Below are 20013 nucleotides of genomic sequence, written 5' to 3'. Positions count from 1 at the left end.
CACCCCCCTCGCCACATACCCTTCTCTCACCACACAAATTCCTGCCTTCTATACACTGCCATTGTCACTAGTTGCTGTGAACCCAAGAGGACTGGCCTAGGCCTCTCATGGGCCTCCTGTGACCCTGAGATTCCTGAATAGGCATCCCTGGGGACCTGTGCTGTTTTGAGCCTATAAGCCTCCCCTGCTGCTTGCTGCTCAGCCAGAGGGCCTAAATGTGGCATGAGAAGTGGTTTCCCTAGCAATGGTACTGGCATTTGGCTGCAGCTACTCACTGTTGATTAGCCCATCCCCTAAAGTCACCCTTACATGTCCACTTGGAGGAACTATAGCATCAGTGGGACTCTGGTTCTGGGAAAGTTGGGGACAGCAAATAGGCACCATAGTAATCTGCATTTCCAAGGCACTGGCTGGGTGCTAAGGGCTCCAGCAGCACAGTGGACATTCCTGCAACAGGCGGTGGGTCAAGGAACATGGTTCAGGCTTGTGGGACAGTTTGATACCCAAGATGCCCATGAGGCAGTACCCTTTTTACTCATTTGTCGAATTTCACTTCTATTTAATGGGATATATTTATTAAAAGATCACTGAAAAATGTACTTAAAAAAATTTTTTTATTGTTTGTTTTTATTTATTTATTTTGAAAGAGAGTGGGAGACGGAATCCCAAGCAGACTCCACACCATCAGCATGGAGCCTGATGCGGGGCTTGAAACCACAAACCATGAGATCATGACCTGAGCTGAAATCAAGAGTTGTGCACTTAACCGACTGAGCCACCCAGGGGCCCCTGAATACGGCTCAGGTCATGATCTCGTGGTTTTTGAGTTCCAGCCCCACATTGGGAAGCCTGCTTCGGTTTCTGTGTTTCCCTCTTTCTTTGCCCCTCCCCTGCTTGTGCTCCCTGTCTCAAAAATAAACATTAAAAAAAAATTTTTTTTTAATTATCAGAATCCCAATTTTAAAGATGAGGAAATTTAAGATAGTTATTTAAAAAGTAAATAGTTATTGGGGTACCTGGGTGGCTCAGGTGGTTAAGCATCCAACTTCGGCTCAGGTGATAATCTCACAGTTCATGAGTTCGAGCCCACATCAGGCTCTGTGCTGACAGTGCAGAGCCTGGAACCTGCTTTGAGTTCTGTGTGTCCCTCTCTCTCTGCCACTCTCCTGCTCTCTCTCCCTCTCTCTCTCTCAAAAATAAATAAACATTAGAAATTAAAAAATAGTTATTTAAAACTCTAGCAACAGAGCCCTACTAAGCAAGTCCTGTGCTTAAAACTGTGCTGTATTTGACCCAATTAATTATCTTACTACTTTATAATATAGATAATATTTAAAAAAAAATTTTTTTTAACGTTTATTCACTCTTAAGAAGAGAGAGACAGAGCGTGAGAAGGGGAGGAGAGAGAGAGAGGGAGACACAGAATCTGAAACAGGCTCCAGGCTCTGAGCTGTCAGCACAGAGCCTGATGCGGGGCTTGAACTCACAGACCGTGAGATCATGACCTGAGCTGAAGCCAGACGCCTAACCGACTAAGCCACCCAGGTGCCCCTGATAATATTTTAAAGGACTAGAAATATATAATTGCTATTAGTTCAGCAGAAGCTGAGAGGAATCAGTACCATGGACAGTATCAAGAGTGGGTTGGGGTGAATGACCCATGTGCTTTTCTGAAGCCAACCCCACAAACCAGAAGATGTCTCCAGTTGAAAAGTGCTGCTACTAGAATATAGCTTGAGACCAGAGATTTCTGCTAATCTCCATTCTAAGCCTCAAAGAATGAGGCTCTCAAGCAGAGATTGAATTAAGAGTCACCCAGGGAGGCCACTGAGAAATAGAAATTACATAGGCTGTTAAGATCTAGGAATTCACAGTGAAATTTGTGGCAGTGACTATTAGCAAATGGAGCCTTCAGGCAACTAATATGGGTGGCCTGGAATTTATATCACTAGAAAAAATGGAAAGAACAAAAAGCCTAATATAACCATGGTTACTCAATCCAACAGGACAGAGAACTTCTGACAATCTCATCATAAGTTACCAAGTATTTGTATTATTTTATTATTTTTTTAAGTTTATTTATTTTGAGAGAGAGAGAGAGAGCATGCACGCCAGTGGGGGAAGGGCAGAAGGAGAGAGAGAATCTCAAGCAGACTCTGCACTGTCAGCACAGAGCCTGATGTGTCCTCAAACCCACAAACCATTGAGATCATGACCTGAGCTGAAGTCAAGAATCAGATGCTTAACTGACTGAGCCCCCCAGGGGCCCCCCAAAGTTTTGTATTCTTAACACACTTCTCCAACATTGGGTCTACCCTCCCACCCTCACAATCACCCCACAATCTCAGAGATAATTCTGAAGGAACCCAAATGTAGAGAATGTTACCAATGGGCACTTTTCTACTGAATCAGTCAAATCAACTACTTGAGGAGTCATTCTGGTACTAAGGAGGCGAGTCCTCAAAAATGATGTTGGGCCTGTGGGGTGTCTGAGTGGCTCAGTCAGTTAAGCATCTGACTCTTGATTTTGGCTCATCACGATCTCACAATTTTGTAAATTCAGGCCCTGCATCGGGCTCTGCATCACACAGAGCCTGCTTGGAATTTTCCCTCTCTCTCTGCCCCTACCCCACTCATGCTCTGTCTCTCTCAAAATAAATAAATAAACTTGAACAAAAACAAAAACAAAAAAAACCCATTGGACCTATTATTTCTCTTACCATTCTTATACCATTGATCAGTATATAGGTGATCAATTATGGTACTATCCTGGAAGTTTCTAAATAGAAGATTTTAAATCTCTTAAAGATTTTTTTCTAAGTAGGAGGTTTTATAATAATAGCTCTCTTGCTTTCCCTACACCAATGATCCCAATGGTATCATCTTGGAATGCAACAGTCCAGGGCAAAGCAGCTTTCTGACCATTTAATCTTCTCTTTATTTCATTATCACCATCTATTACAATGAATATGCAATATAGAAGATTATGTTATGTTTATATAGAAGAAAATATGTAGCAGGATGCCTGGGTGGCTCAGTCGGTTGAACAACCAAGTCTTTGATTTCAGCTCAGGTCATGATCTCATGGTTTGTGAGATCAAGCCCCACATTGGGCTATGTTGACAGCGCAGAGCCTGCTTGAGATTCTCCCTTTCTCTCTGCCCTTCCCCCAACCCCTGTCTCTCTATCAAAATAAATAAACATTAAAAAAAATATGTTGTACTTTTCAAATGACTTAAGGCTTGGTAAAAGTAAACAGTTCACTTTGTTTTCAGGCTAGAATAGGGAATGATATTATATGTTCTGATAGTTGTTTTCTTTTTTCAAAAGTTTACTTATTTATTTTGAGAGAGACAGAGCAAGAGAGACAGAACAGGGGAGGAGCAGAGAGAGGGAAAGAGAGAATCCCAAACAGTCTCCATGCTGCGCATGGAGCCCGATGCAGGACTCTATCTCACAACCGTGAGATCATGACCTGAGCCAAAATCAAGAGTTGGCCACTAAACCGACTGAACCACCCAGGTGCCCCCTGGTAATTTTTTTTTCTGATTACATAAATCCTTGCTGAAGAAAACTTAATACAGAAAAGTATGAAAATCATCCATTAACTCATAAGTTTTCTGGTAATTTCATAAAGTTACAAATGCCAGTAGTGGCTAAAATTTTTTTGTCTTTATGACCAAAATTAAGCCTAAATGAGTTAAATAGTAAAATAGATCTTGAATATTTTCAGTTCATTCTTGAGCAAAAGCAATTCATGATATTTTACACATTCGTGGAAGACAAAAATTTTTATAATAATGAGGCTAAAATTAAATAATTTGCTATTAAAAAATGAAACTAAGAAGAAGCTCTACTTAAATGTCCTGATATGGGAGAAAAAGAAATCATTTTAATCAAATGAAACTATTTTTTTAAATGATTGACTGTCTGTCTTGTTTCCCACCAGCATTTTTACATTTGAACAAGAGCAGGAAATGTCTTCATCCTTAATCGTTCAACTTCAGCCTGCAGTATTGAAATCTGTTCAGCTTGTTGTTTTGAAATATTTGTTAACTTTTGTTGATGCATCATGTTTTCATACTGTTCTTTGGCAATCTTTTCACAAGTCAGTTGAGACCCTATCCCCCAAAAAATGAAGAATAGAATTAGTTGGATTGTCATTTAAACTTTCAAATACAGAAACAGCACTCAGAATCAGTTAACCCTGTGGAAGAAATGCTGGCAGCTTGATAACCAGTGACCAGAATTCAGGAATAGTGATTACTTTTAAAGAAACCTACAGTTGATTAAAGAGAAACAATTCTTACCTATTGCATTACAGATGTCCTTTCTCTCTGAGACAGCCACCAGCTCTTCTCGCAAATTGCAGCTCAGAGTATAATTTGCTATATCTTTTTGATTGCTGTACCTTCCCAGCTTTTTTAGTAGTTTTTTGCAGTTTTCCACATTCTTTTTGTGGGTCTGAAATTTTTGTCCCCATGACACCCCATGAAAATAATTTTGAAAAAGAGTATTTTATAAAGACATTTTTAAAATTTAAATTCATTATCATCAAGATATCGTCTTATCACCATATCCCTACTGCCTACATTATGCCTGCACATAGTAGTTAACTAAATTATTTGTTTAAAGATAGAAGGGTACTTTAATACCACATTCTAGAAAAAAATCTTGTATATTCTTGAAAATGAGAGATTAAAAAATCCCACATAGCCTTGAGATGACTTTGTTTCCATCTTATATATGCTATACAATCAAAACTGAGCATTTGTTAAGCAGTTATGAAAAAAGTTATGCCAAGGAGAGACTATTAACACTTCTGTGAAATTGGAAATTCATATACACTCAGATATCTCCCAAGGGGTTATTTCTAATATTAAAAGAAGTACTTCAGTCTACCATACTTGTTATGGTTATAAAGACACTATTCAGGGGCCTCTAATTATATCCTGAATGTCAGTAAAGGATCTGTTTTGATTTTATTATATTAGGTTTTTTTAGGTTATGTTTGAATTCATGATTTCGAACATTATTACTGTGTTCAAATGATTCACAACTATTGGGATTATAATGATCAATATCTTTCAGACCTACCTTATCTAAAACAGCAATGGTTTGCTCCATTACTCCTATCTGAATGGCAATCAGAGTCTCATAGTTTGGTTCATTTAGGTACTTGGAGAAGAAAAAAAAACCCACAATATATGTAAGTATATTTTTCTCTATTCTTTCAATAGATAAATTTATAAAAAGTTCTTATTTTTGAAAGTTACTATTGTCATAAAAATTATCCAAGATTTATTTGACTTTTGTGCTATAATATTTACTTGTATTTAGCTATTGATACATTTACCTGTATGCTAATAATTACAGATACCTAGAGTTTATTTTCTCATTCATTTATTCAACTCACCAAATATTTATTAAGTATCTCATTTGAGTCATATATTAATATTGTTTCAGTTAAAGATACTAAGGGAGATACAAAGATGGATAACATGACCTTAGCCCTCAAGAAAAAGAGAACATGTAGATATGAGTAGGTTGCCAGAAAATAGATAAAGTGACTTGCAAATTCAAAGGCGGTTTGAGAAAGGATGTGGTTTTTCCGGACTGGGGAAATCCAGAAGCTTTATGGGCAGGTGGCATTTAAACTAGACCTTGAAAAATAAATTTGGGATGTGAAAAACCTGAGGAAAGATATTCGAGGTTAAAAAATCAGTAATGAGCAAAGGCACAGAGGTAAAATCCTAGAAAATATTAACTAGTCTGGTTTAAGAACACTAATGTATAAAAGGAACAGTGGGAATGAATTTGAAAAGTAGGGTTGAAGGATGTGGAACATCGACCCAAAGATTTCATAATTCATTTGCCAGGTAAGAAGGTGCAGTTTAAAATGTTTGAGCAGAGGGGCACCTGGGTGGCTCAGTCGGTTAAGCCACTGACTTCTGCTCAGGTCATGATCTCATGGTTCGTGAGTTCTAGCCCCGCATTGGGCTCTGTGCTGACAGCTCAGACCCCGGAGACTGCTTTGGATTCTGTGTCTCCCTCTCTCTCTGCCCCTCCCCTGCTTGCACTCTGTCTCTCTCGCTCAGGAAATGAATAAACATTAAAAAAATTTTAAAAAAAAATTTTTTTTAAATGTTTATTTATTTTTGAGACAGAGAGAGACAGAGCATGAACGGGGGAGGGTCAGAGAGAGGGAGACACAGAATCTGAAACAGGCTCCAGGCTCTGAGCCGTCAGCACAGAGCCCGACGCGGGGCTCGAACTCATGGACTGCGAGATCATGACCTGAGCCGAAGTCGGCCACCCAACCGACTGAGCCACCCAGGCGCCCCCAAAATTTTTTTTAAATGTTTGAGGAGAGTAGTAATGTTATTGGAGGTAAATAGCAGTATTAATCTGACAACAGCATACAGTAGAGATTAAATAAGAGAAATCCCCAAGGTCAAGAGACCAGTTAGGAGGTTATTATACAATAGTGTAAATCATGAAAAAGAAAAACTGAGCAAGTGCAAAGGCAGTAGGGATAGAGAATGAAGGAATAAAGAGATAAACTAGGCCAGCCTTGGAACACAGGGGAGAGGGGAATCACACATGACTACAACTGCAAGCCTGAGTAAGTGGTTGAAAAGAACAGAAATAAGCACATTAATTAAAGAGTTGCTGTTGGGAGGTGGGAAGGCAGAAATAGAACTCAGGGAGTTCAGGAACAGAGAACTTGGATCAGACTTTTAGAAGGGATCACTGAAATTAGAAAAATTGAGACCATCAAAGGAGAGAGCATGGAAGGAAACCAAGCTAAAAGCATCATCTTAAATAGCTATATTTAAGAGAAGCAAAAGAGAAGTCAGCAAAAGAAGCAGAGCAGCCTGACATGTTGGAAGAAAAAAACAGCAGAAAATAGAGATGAAAAAAGCCAAAGGAATGGGCAATAAAGATTGTCAAATGCTACAGACAGCTGAGGGATGGTGATGACTGGGGAAAAGAACACTGGGTTTGATAATTAGGAAATACTTGGAAGAAAAAGAGTTCATACACATCATGAAAAACTAGTGGCTTAGAATATGTTTGATATTACAGAGACTTCCTATTGAATACTGTTTGAATGAATGAATACATTAATGAATGAACGTAAAATTACGTAGTGGGGCAAGGAGAGCTTACCTTTTGACGATCTCTGGAAAAAAATAGCATCTGAATATCCCAAGCCTTCTGATTTAGATCTTCCATTTCCATCTCCATTTTCTTATGTTCCCACTCAATCTGAAATATTCCTTTGTGGACATCTTTACTTTCCATCATGCTAGCAACTTTCTTTTGTCCTTGAGCCTTGGGGGGGAAAAAAAAAGTACATTCTGATATTCATAGGACTCCGCAGACAGAATACAGAATATCTGAAGCTGAATGCTATTCTTAGAAAACACTTGGACCACAGAGATAATTCTATCTTCTTTTAAAAATGTAGCAGATATTTAAAAATTACTTCTTGGGCAAAATCTGATCACTAAAAAGCTTTATAGGTACTACACAGAAAGGATTATAAAATATACTTGAATAGCATAGCCAGTTTACTTTATATGTTAAAATTAGGCGGGAGCTCTTTCTGTTATCACCAATCTACCAGTCTGTATGCACTGGCACCCCTATTCTCTGCCCTGCTTCTCGACACTATAGATAAAAGATTGCAGTTTAGGGGCACCTGGGTGGCTCAGTCGGTTAAGTGTCCGACTTTGGCTAGGTCATGATCTCTTGGTTTGTGAGTTTGAGCCCCGCGTCGGGCTCTGTGCTGACAGCTCAGAGCCTGGAACCTGCTTCGGACTCTGTGTCTCCCTCTCTCTCTGCCCCTCCCCTGCTCATGCTCTGTCTCTGTCTCAAAAATAAATAAAAAAACATTAAAAAAAATTTAAAAAAAGATGGTAGTTTAATGCAGCTAGGGACAACAATATCCAGTTGGCAGCTAGTGGAAAAGCAAATGAAATGAGATGAAATAAAATACAATTGGATAAGCTAAATATTTTTAAATACCTAGATATTTTGCCCTTCACTTCAAATTGCCTACATTGAAGTTCAGGAATATTTTCATGAAGTTGTTCTTCCAGATTGCTAATAGTGAAACTATTATGTCTCTTAAATTAATTTGTACAAGAGCTCCATCAGTTAACATTTTATATTTTTCCTCTCTTCTTCAAAAACTTAGCTTTATAAAGTTCATGGCACTATATTATATTATACTACCTGCTCCTCTTTTTAAAAATTATTTTCATCTTCTAATCACTACTTGGCCTCTCAATTCCTTGAATTTCTCACTATCAATGATTTTTTCTCCATCTCACTCAGCCACCCAACTCCCATGATCATACCCTTGATCTTGTCATTACAGCTCCAAAATATTAAGTTCAGGAATTTCTCCAGAGCAGTGTTTGTCAAATGTTGGAAATATTGCCCCACCAGGGGAAATTAAATTATGTTTGGAGAAATTTTGGTGGACACAACTGGAGGGAGGTGTTGCTACTGGAATCTAGAGGGTAGATGCCGGGATGCCACTAAACTTTGTGCAATACACAGGACATCTCTCCATAACAAATAATCATCCGGCCCAAAATATCAGTAGTGCCAAGGCTGAGAAACACTGCTGTGGAGCTACCACATCTCCTCTCTACTCTCCTTTGATCAATTTTTTTCTAAGATTTATTTATAGTCACTGTCTCTACAACCTCATTTCATATTATTTTTTCAACCATGGCCAGTTGAGCCCCTGCCCCAAACTTCCACTGAGACTGCTCTTGTCAAGTAATTGACATAGTGCACAAGTCCCTTGTCTTTGGAGACATTTTTTCATGGTTTTCAGGTTTCCTCTTTATTTAAAAAATTTTTTTTAATCTTTATTTTTGAGAGAGAGAGAGAGAGAGAGATACCGAGTGCAAGTGGGGGATAAGCAGACAGAGAGGGAGACACAGAATCCGAAGGAGGCTCCAGGCTCTGAGCTGTCAGCACAGAGCCCAACGCGGGGCTCAAACTCACGAACTGTGAGACTGTGACCTGAGCAGAAGCTGGACATTGAGCCACCCAGGTGCCCCTCAGGTTTCCTCTTTATTGGCAGCTCCTTCTCAGTTTCATTACATGATTCCTTCTCTGCTAGATCTATCAAAGTTAGACTTGGGGCACTGGCCCAAACTCTGTATTCTATCTACCCATTCCTAGGTGGTCTCAAGCACTCTCATGCCTTAAACTATCCATTTGTAAATGTCTATAGGTAATAATCCATATATAGTTACCTGTACGTGATCTATATATAGAACACTCCTAAATTTATATCTCAGCCCTTAATTCTGTCCAGTAATATTTCCACTGGAATGTTTTATGTGCATCTCAAATTTAGCAAAGGCCAAAACTCTTTGTTTTATGTCCCAGGCAAAACTATATGCTTCCTGTTTTTTCTCATGTCAGTTAATCACACCATCATCTACTCAGTTGCTCAAAAGCCAATGTTTTAGGATTTATTCTTGATTCTTCTCTTTACCATTTGCATTGAATCCATCAGCAATTTTGATAATGATTTTTGCGCCTACACTAACAACAAAATATGAAGGAGAATGCTCTGAGAAAACAAAGCTGAGGGAGTCTATCATTACTAGACCTGCTGTACCAGAAGTGCTGAAGGGAGTCCTTCAACCTGAAATGAGAAGGCACTACACAGTAACTCAAAGCCATAAGAATAAAAAACAAAAACCAAAAAAAACTAAATTAAAAATGTAACTACAAAGGTAGATATAAAAGTATTATTGTATTTTGGTTTGTGTATACTTTTTTTTTCTCTATGATTTAAAAGAAAAATGCACAAAGAAAAATGCACAAAACTATAAATCTATGATAACAGACACTTAATGCATAAAGATATAATTTATGACAATAAGAACATAAAAGAGGAGGGACAGACCTGTATAGGAGCAGAGTTTTGTAGTTCTGTATATTTATTGAAACTAAGTTGGTGTTAATTTGGTTTGTTATAAAATTAAGATGTTGATTATAATCCCTATGGTAACCACTAAGAGAAAAACTAAAATGTATACAGAAAAGTAAAAGACAAGAGGATCAAATGGTATTCTGCAAAAAGTCAACTGTATACAAAAGAAGGCAATAATGGAGGGATTGAGGAACCAGAAAATATGATAGAAAACAAATAACAAAATAGTAAAGTCCTTTTTATTTTACCAGAAATTATTTTTATTTTTTTAATGTTTATTTATTTTTGAGAGAAAGAGAGAGAGAGAGAACACGCCCACAAGCTGGGGAGAAAGAGAGGGAGACACAGAATCTGAAGCAGGCTCCAGGCTCTGAGCTGGAGCTCAACAGGGAGCTCAAACCCATGAACCATGAGATCATGACCTGAGACAAAGTCAGACAGTCAACTGATTGGGCCACCTAGGTGCCTCACTAGTAATTGTTTTTTAAATGTAAATGGATTAAACTCAATAATTAAAAGTCAGAGATAGGCACAATGAATTTAAAAAAATGATCCAATGATATTCTATCCAGAAGAGATTCACTTCAGATTCAGTGACACATATATCTTGAAAGTGAAATGATGTAAAGGTATCATCTGTGCAAACTGTAATCAAAAGATAGCTGGGGTGGCTATCCTAACATCAGACAAACACATTACTTGCTGATAACAGGCCAATCCTTCAAGAAGATACAGCAATTATAAACACATATGCTCGAAACACAGAGCCCCAAGATATATGAAACAAAAATCAATAGAATTGAAGGAGAAATAGTTCCATGATAGTAATAGGAGATTTCACCATCCTACTTTCAGTAATGGATAGAACAAGTATACAGATGATCAATAAGGAAAGAGAGGATTTGAACAACACTATAAACTAATTAGACCTAAGAGACAAATACAGAACACACTACTCAATAACAGCAGAATACACATTCTTTGCAAGTGCAAATGGAACACTCTCAAATGTAGACCATATGTTAGGCCATAAAATGAATCCTGACAAATTTTAAAAGATTGAAATCATACAAAACATCTGTTCTGACTACAAGGGAATTAAACTAGAAATCAATAACAGAAGGAAAACTGGAATATTCACAAATATGGATTCACAAATATGGAATAGTCACATATTTGTGAATATTAAATAACACATTATTAAATGATAGGTCCAAGAAGAAATTACAAGATATATTAGAAAATACTGTGAAATAGGGTGCCTGGGTGGCTCAGTTGGTTGAGTGCCTGACTCTTTATTTCAGCTCAGGTCATGATCCCAGGGTCATGGGACTGAGCCCCCCGTGTTGGGCTGCGTGCTGAGCACGGAGCCTGCTTAAGATTCTCTCTTGGGGCGCCTGGGTGGCTCAGTCGGTTGAGCATCTGACTTCGGCTCGGGTCACGATCTCGCGGTCTGTGAATTCGAGCCCCGCGTCAGGCTCTGGGCTGATGGCTCAGAGCCTGGAGCCTGCTTCTGATTCTGTGTCTCCCTCTCTCTCTGCCCCTCCCCCGTTCATGCTCTGTCTCTCTCTGTCTCAAAAATAAATAAATGTTAAAAAAAAAAAATTAAAAAAAAAAAAAAAGATTCTCTCTCTTCTCCTTCTGCCCCTCTCCCCGACTCACACTCACTTTCTCTCTCTCTTTCTAAAATAAACAAAAATAATTTTAAAAAATTAAAAAAAGAAAATATTGTGAAATAAACTAAAGTGAAAACACAACATACCAAAATGTATGAGATGCATCAAAAGCAGTGCTCAGAGGGAAATTTATAGCTGTAAGCACCTATGTTAAAAAAGGAGAATTATCAAAGAAAAAAAAAAGAATCATCTCAAATCAATAATCTAAGAAAAAGAACACCAAAATCAACTCAACCCCAGAAGAAAGAAGGAAATTGGAAGATTAGAACAGAAAGAAATGAAATATAAAATAGGAGAAAAGAAAGAATAAATGAAACCAAAATCTTTGAGATCAAAATTGACAAACCTTTAGTTAGAATAAGAAAAAAAGATAAAAGACTCTATTTGCTAAAATCAGAAATGAAATCAAAGACATCACTACTAACCTTATAGAATATAGTAAGAGAATACTATGAACAATTGAATGCCAACAAATTAGATAAACCTAGATGAAATAGAAAAAAATTCTAGAAACACACAAACTACAAAAACTGACTCAAGAAGTAACAGAAAATTTGAATAAACCTATAGTAAGTAAAGACTGAATCAGAATAAAAGACCTCCCAACGAAATAAAAAGCCCAGGACCAGAAAGCTTCACTGGTGAATTCTACCAAATATTCAAAGAAGAATTAATACCAATCCTTCTCAAACTCTTTAAAAAAATAGAAAAGGAGGGAACATTTCCAAACTCATTTTACAAGATCAGCATTACCCTGATATCAAAGCCAGACAAGGACACCACAAGAAAAGAAAATTACAGGCCCATAATCTTTTTATTTTTTTATGTTTATTTACTTATTTTGAGTGAGAAGGAGAACACAAGTAGGGGAGGGGAAGAGAGAGGGGGGAGAGAGAGAATCCCAAGCTGGCTCTGTACTGTCAGATGTGCAGATTGATCCCACAAACCATGAGATCATGACCTGAGCTGAAAGCAAGAGCTGGACACTTAACTGGCTGAGCCACCCAAGCACCCCACAGAGCCATAGCCTTGATGAAAAGAGATACAGAAGTCCTCAACAAAATATTAGCAAACTGTATTGTTCAACAGTGCGTTAAAAGGATCTTACACACATACACACACTCCTAGACATATGTTCAAACTACTGAAAATCAAGATGAAGAGAATATCTCAAAGGCAGACATATTACATTAAGAGGAGCAAAGATCTAAAAATATATAGTAGGCACCTTGTCAGAAACCGTGTAAGCCAGAAGAAAACGAACACCTTTAAAGAGAAAAGGAGAGGAAAAAGAGAGAAAAAACCTGCCAATCCAGTGAACCTAGCAAACTATCTTTCAACAATGAAGGTGAATCGAAGACAATTTCAGACAAAGAAAAACTTAGAGAATTCATTACAGGCAGATTTGCAATTCAATTCAGTTAAAAGTTCTTTAAGCAGAAGACATATGGTATAAGGCAGAAACTTTAATCCATACAAAGAAAGATCTCTTGAAATAGTGAAAATAAAAGGAAATATGAAATGCTTTTTTCTTGTTTTTCATCACTCTAAAAGAAAATTATCTAAAGCAAAAATAGTAACAGTGTATTGTCGGTTTAGGGTATTTGGAAAAGTAAAATGCATGGAAACATTAGCACACAATTCCCAAATAGCACAAATTCCCCAAATATTTGGAAATTAAATAGCATTTCTAAGTAGCCCATGAGTCAAACATGGAAGTTAATGGGAAATTAGAAAATATTTTAAATGGAAAGAAAATGAAAACACAAAATATCAGAATTTGCAGAATGCAGCTAAAACAGTGCTTAGGGAGAAATTTATGACATTAAATGTTTATATTAGAAAATAAGCAAGGTCTAAAACCAATGATCTAATCTTATCTAAAATTATCATTACATGAGTAAATTGAGCCTAACAAAATGATAGCATATTAGAATGAGCATTTAACCTTGTAGTTTTAAACTTCTTATACTTTAGAATCATCCGGGAAGCTTTTAAAAAATACCCATGCTTAGGGGGTGGGCCTGGACGCATTTGTAAAGTTCTTTAGATGATTCTAATGTATAGCCAGAGTTTGGAATCACTGATTTAACAGAATGAAAATGATTTATCATGGAAATGGGAGAATAATGAGAAAATTTTTGGTACAGCAGGCTAATATGTTGGCTTTCTTCTTAAAAAAATGATAATTACCCGAATCACACAATTCAAGTCTTCAATTATGCTCTTGTTGATGAGAATTGCATCAGGATACTCCAGCAATAACTGGAAATTTTCCAGCTCTACTTGTCCTTGTTTAAGGAGAATTTGGATTGTCAAATTCAACTGGAATCTCACCTTCTCTTCCTGTAATCTACATTGAAAAGACTTCAAAGTAAGCAGTTGAAATATACTTATATTTCAAATTTCATCTATTATCTGAGAATATAAAATTCAAACTTAGTTTTCAACCTAAATTTCAACCTTAAGCTAAAGAAAAACCTGCTGGAGATTAATGCAGAAAATCTTTTCCCAATGATGAGCTTTCTTGGAGGTCTCTATGATGCCTCTTATTGATATGGAATTACACTTGGGCTGCTCAAAGAATGGCATGGACAGAAATACATTCATAAAGTTATACTTTATGATTAAGAAAAGATTAATATTATTTTGGAAGAAAATTGAGATGCTCCCAAATAACAAATCTATTAAAGTTCTGACTTTGTGTATTGACTTCTGATATTTTATTAACGATATTTAATCTGTATGCTACTTATATCTATTTCTGGCTAATTCACATTTCTCCTAATAGCCTGGATCTGAAAATGATGTATAATGATGAATTTGGGAACATCAAAGAAGAATTTATCAAAATGTTTGTAAATTCGGATAAAGTGAAGTAAGGACTTAAAAGAGTATCCTAATCACTTAGCAAAATAGAACAAACTTTCCTAAAGAAAAATATATTAGCTGGTTAGTTGTTTACATGGAAATTTCTTGGATATCTGCCTAATTTTCAACATAGTTTGCTTGTGTGGCTTGAGCCCCAAGGTGCTTATTAGCAGAAACAAGTTCTTTGCATTTTTATGTGGAAGGAACAGATTAAAAAATAATAAGATTTTCCCCAAACTTGCCTACTTCTAATAAGAGCAATGGAACGTGTAGGTAAGTTCTATTCTGAAGTAAGGTCTTTTGTAACAAAATGCACTTTTTTAAGAAGAAGTTATAAAGCCCAGCAAGATAGACCAGTTTGTGCCAGTTGTAAACCAGTGAGTAGTCTTTCTTCCCCCATGATAACACAATCTAACTTAGCCTTAGCTTAGGTTTTGTGTAAATGAACATGAACGAAAGCTTCAAATTACACAATGCGTTCATGGAACACTTTTTCAATTTCCTGTTGCAACTTCTCATCCTCCTCAGTTCTCCTCCGGAGGAAAGCGACCATTTCCATTAAGCCAGCTGCTTTCTGCTTTACCTGAAGGAACCAAACCACAAACATCTCAGTACATATGCAGCTCTAGGAATAAAAGCAAACAAATTTTAAAGAACTTTGGAAAACATACATGTTTTAACTTAGCTACAAAACCTTAATAAGCCCATTTTTCTAGGAGATTAACAAAAATTTAAATTCCCACCATTATGTAAGATACCTAAAACTTAACATGGTACATCCATGAATAATTTGAAAAGTATCCAATTTTGCCTCTCACTGAAAATCAAATACTCAAGCAACCACAACTTTCCTTATATCTTATTTTCAAATTCATTCTCGTCATCTCAGACAAAAATATAAAATCATAGATTCTTTAGCAAAAATATGCCAGTCTGATGCTTGTGGCACGGAATTTAGGTATTTTGAGGTGGGGGGGCAGAGGGTGGTTAAGAAACAATAAGAGTAAGAATTCTTCTCTCAAACATACCCTCAAATTGTTACCTTTGCCACATTAAAAAAATATTCTAGTAAAACTAAAAAGTAGGTTCTAGTGAAATATAGTTCTAATCTTTGCAAAATGGGATGAGGACAACTCAAGACCAGGGATAGAGAGGAGAAGGGAAGTTGTGTCCACAATGGGGCTTTTCAAGGGAAACACAATGTGAGCCACACATGTGAGCCACGTACTTAATTTTCAATTTTGTAGTAGCCACATTATAAGAAGTGAAATGAAACTGGTGAAATTAATTTTGCTAATTTTTTTAATTTAAAACAATATATCCAAAACATTACCATTTCAACCTGTAATGAATATAAAACATATAGACATTTTCCATTCCTTTTTCATAAGTAAGACTGCTAAATCTCTGTATATTTTCTACTTACAGCATGTCTCAATTAGGACTGGCCACATTATTTCAAGTAAACAATAACCCCATGTGGCTAGTGACCACCACTTTGGACAGTGTGGGCCTACAATACGGGCCTATACTTAGCCCTTAATACCACTAAGGTTAATATTTTATCTCATTATTATTACTAACATTACTAACTACTATCCTAGCAGGAAAACCTAAATAATTAGCATTTCTGGAAGCAAAGGTCACTATAAACTACATTTATTAGCACACTGAAATGAAATGAAGTGAAAATGGAATAAAATGTTATTATATACTTTCTGTTCATTTTCCACTTTCGCTCGTCTGGTTTGGCAGAAATGATCCCAGACCAAGGGGTCCAAGCCTTCTGGCATGTTACTAATATTGTCCAAGTCATCCATGGCTTTCATTAATTGGGCAAAGGCATCCTTATTCAGTTTCCCAGATTCCGGTCGCTCTCCAAAAGGCACAATACCGGCAGTATCTGAGTGTATTTTCTGTTTCTGAATCCTGGTATTACCAATAAAAACCCATCAACCTTTCACATTCTCACACAAAAGAAATCAATGTTAAATTATATACAATGCTTAGCATCAATATGACATTGCAAGACACTTTATTTTGACATTTGGAGGCTGGTGGACTATTCCACCAAATAGAAGGAGGCTGGTGGACTATTCCAAAGAGAAAAGCACCTACTTTGGTCTTCTTGCATACTCCCTGGACACCTAGACATGACCTTGGCAGGACTACTGATGTTCCTAACTATCGTCAGCATTGGCAGCTTTACCTGCCCTGAAGAAGTCTAGCCCAAGAGGAGTGTGGATATTCCCTAGTTATGTCCCACATATTCTCTAGCCTGGAATTTTTCAGATATAAACTCAACTGAAGAAGCACCTTTTAAAATCTACCTGAATAGGGGCACCTGGGTGGCTCAGTCGGCTGAGCGGCCGACTTCGGCTCAGGTCATGATCTCGCGGTCCGTCAGTTCGAGCCCCGCGTCGGGCTCTGTGCTGACAGCTCAGAGCCTGGAGCCTGTTTCAGATTCTGTGTCTCCCTCTCTCTCTGACCCTCCCACGTTCATGCTCTGTCTCTCTCTGTCTCAAAAAAAATAAATAAACATTAAAAAAATTTTTTTAAAAAATCTACCTGAATAGATTAGTTTTGTTTCCCTGGGCTGTAGCTAGGAAGGAAAGAAGGATACAAAGATTTGTACCAGCCACTCACCATCAAGATGCTGTACAATATGCTGTGAAGTTACTATTGTTATCTTCTTTCTCTAGAATGAGTAAAGTCTGAGAGAAGCTGTTGGTCTAAGACCACAGGTCTGATAGATGGTAGAATTAGGATTTAAAACTAATTCTGTCTGACACTAAAGCTTATGCTTTTTCCACTGCTGCCTCCCAATATGTAGGAAGTCTTCCTTCTTTTTTCACAAGACTTACTATGACTGACTCCTTTAAAAATAAGGAAACCAAGATATGAGGCATGTGCTAGGTTGAATTCCCCGAGGTTGTATGTAACCTTTCAAGGGTGAGAGAATGAGTCTGTACCTCAGACACAATGAGCCTATACCTTTGTAACAAATTCCATGGTTTCTAGCTTACATTTGAAAATTATGGAAATCTGTGGATTTCTGTGGATTACTATGGAAATTGTAAGAATTTGGAAATCTGTGAAATGTAATTCTAATGCTCCTTTCGGTATAAAAAACAGATATTTTAGAACCCTTTATGATAATGGTTATTTTCAATCATATATACTGGCATTTTTCAAACTTTGTCTTAAACACGATTACATGAAATGCTCTGAGTGCCAAATAAGTTTGGACAACTCTGCTTATTCTATTTTTTATATTTGGAGATCCAAAGACCAAAAACAAGTTCTGAGAAGTTTTTCAGTAAACTGTTTAACTTTTTTTCTTTTAACCCAGTGTTTCCCCCTAACTTATTTTGTCCTGGAAGCCTTTTACATGAATTCCAATTCATACCACAAGGTCCTCATATTTGCTGGAACACATCTTGGGAAAAACTATAAATCTGTACGCCATCTATAACTTAAGAGGAACTTTAGTGCTACTTTCATAGAACTAAAATAGCACAATGCTCACCTAGACACTTTTTGAATAATGAAATCATTATTCTTCATTGCTTACCTTAAGATTTAAGAATAATCTTAAAAAACCCAGAGTTATGATAAAGACACGTGAACATTTTCACATAAAATATGTTATATTGAATATTTCCATCTAAGTGGGACTGAAAAAGCCAAAATATAATAATATTCCTCTTCACTTACAAACGTTTTTTTCTCAGAAACGTGATAGCAAAGGAGAAACAAACCTTGGTCGGCGTTTAAAAAGTTTGTAGAGTATATCCACCTGGTGACTGGGAATTTCAGAAAATTCTTTTTTAAAGCTGCGATCCAAAACCTAAGGACAGACATATCATTGCTGGGATTGCAACTCTCTTCAGAAGCCCTTTCTTTGTTGACAGCACTCTTCAAAATATAGGATTGTATCACTTTGATTTTAAAAATCTATGAAAATTTGGTTAAAAAGTAGATTTGTTGAAGGGTGACCTCTCACTATGCAAGGATTTATCAAAGATTTATTTTGAATACGGTACTTCAGTGAATTATAAGTACTACTTCATATAAGGTTCTAGAAATCATTCAGAACTACAATTTCACAAAATAACATTTACAAGTAAAACATGCAAGGTATTCTATTCTTCTATTCTATTCTATTCTATTCTATTCTATTCTATTCTATTCTATTCTATTCTATTCTATATGTTTTTCTAACCTGTTCTTTTCCATTACAAAACTAATGGTCAGGGGCACCTGGGTGGCTCAGTAGGTTAGGCATCTGACTTTTGATTTTGGCTCAGGTTATGAGCTCACAGTTCGTGGGTTCGAGCCCTGAGCTGGGTTCCACACTGGCAGTACAGAGCCTAGTTGGGATTCTCTCTCTCCCTCTCTCTCTCTCGGCCCTTCTCCCCCCTCTCAAAAATAAATGGCTAAACTTTAAACAAAACAAAACAAAACTACTGGTCATACATATGATCCAGTAATTCCACTACTGGGTATTTACCCAAAGAATACAAGAACACTGATTCAAAAAGATTATGCACTTCTGTGTTTACTGCAGCATTAGTTACGATAGCCAAATTTTGGAAGCAACACAAGTGCCCATTGATAGATGGATGGATAAAGATGATGTATCATATACATACAATGGAATATTATTCAGCCATAAAAATGAATGAAATCTTGCCATTTGCAATAACATGGATGGACCTAGAAGATATAATGCTAAGTCAGCCAGTCAGAGAAAGACAAATACAATATTATTTCACTCATATGTGGAGTTTAAGAAACAAAACAAAAGAACAAAGAAAAAAGAGATAAAAAACCATACACTTAAATATAGAAAGCAAACTGATGGTTACCACAGGGTAGGTGAGTGGGGGCATGGGTGAAATAGGTGAGGGGGATTAAACATTTATTTTGGGAGAGAGAGAGATTACAAGTGGGGGAGAGGCAGAGAGAGAGGGAGACAGAGAATCTCAAACAGGCTCCGCACTGTCAGTGCAGAGCCCAGTGTGGGGTTTGAACTCATGAACCATGAGATCACCACCTGAGGTGAGATCATCACCTGAGCTGAAATCAAGAGTCGGACACTTAACCAACTGAGCCACCCAGGCACGCCAGTGTTGGTGATTAAGAGTACACTTATCATGAGTAATGTATAGAACTGAGTAATGTATAAAACTGTTGAATCATTATATTGTACATCTGAAATGAATACTGTGCATTAATTATACTTGAATTAAAATAAATTTTTTTTTAATTTTTTTTTCAACGTTTATTTATTTTTGGGACAGAGAGAGACAGAGCATGAACGGGGGAGGGGCAGAGAGAGAGGGAGACACAGAATCGGAAACAGGCTCCAGGCTCTGAGCCATCAGCCCAGAGCCTGACGCGGGGCTCGAACTCCCGGACTGCGAGATGGTGACCTGGCTGAAGTCGGACGCTTAACCGACTGCGCCACCCAGGCGCCCCTAAAATAAA

At 37.1% G+C, this 20013-nt stretch overlaps 1 protein-coding gene across 2 annotated transcripts in view; it reads right to left on the bottom strand.

The window, feature by feature from the left end:
• Positions 1-3505: 3505 nt before the first annotated feature.
• The window catches only part of CFAP43 (cilia and flagella associated protein 43), a 121429-nt gene continuing 104921 nt past the window's right edge, over positions 3506-20013 (bottom strand). For both annotated transcript variants that reach the window (XM_030335032.1, XM_030335034.1), the window contains 8 exons: positions 18282-18370; positions 16236-16449; positions 14991-15103; positions 13843-14002; positions 7174-7338; positions 5098-5178; positions 4311-4464; positions 3506-4121 (listed from right to left, as the gene is read on the bottom strand). In XM_030335032.1, coding sequence (XP_030190892.1) covers positions 3955-4121; positions 4311-4464; positions 5098-5178; positions 7174-7338; positions 13843-14002; positions 14991-15103; positions 16236-16449; positions 18282-18370 — 1143 coding nt within the window. In that variant the 3' untranslated portion in view covers positions 3506-3954. The remainder of the gene's footprint in view (positions 4122-4310; positions 4465-5097; positions 5179-7173; positions 7339-13842; positions 14003-14990; positions 15104-16235; positions 16450-18281; positions 18371-20013) is intronic.

Source organism: Lynx canadensis, chromosome D2, assembly GCF_007474595.2.
Source record: "Lynx canadensis isolate LIC74 chromosome D2, mLynCan4.pri.v2, whole genome shotgun sequence".
In the NCBI taxonomy this organism is placed as follows: Eukaryota; Metazoa; Chordata; class Mammalia; order Carnivora; family Felidae; genus Lynx; species Lynx canadensis.
Note: the sequence above shows the minus strand (reverse complement) of the source record. Positions and strands in the feature narration are given on the sequence as shown.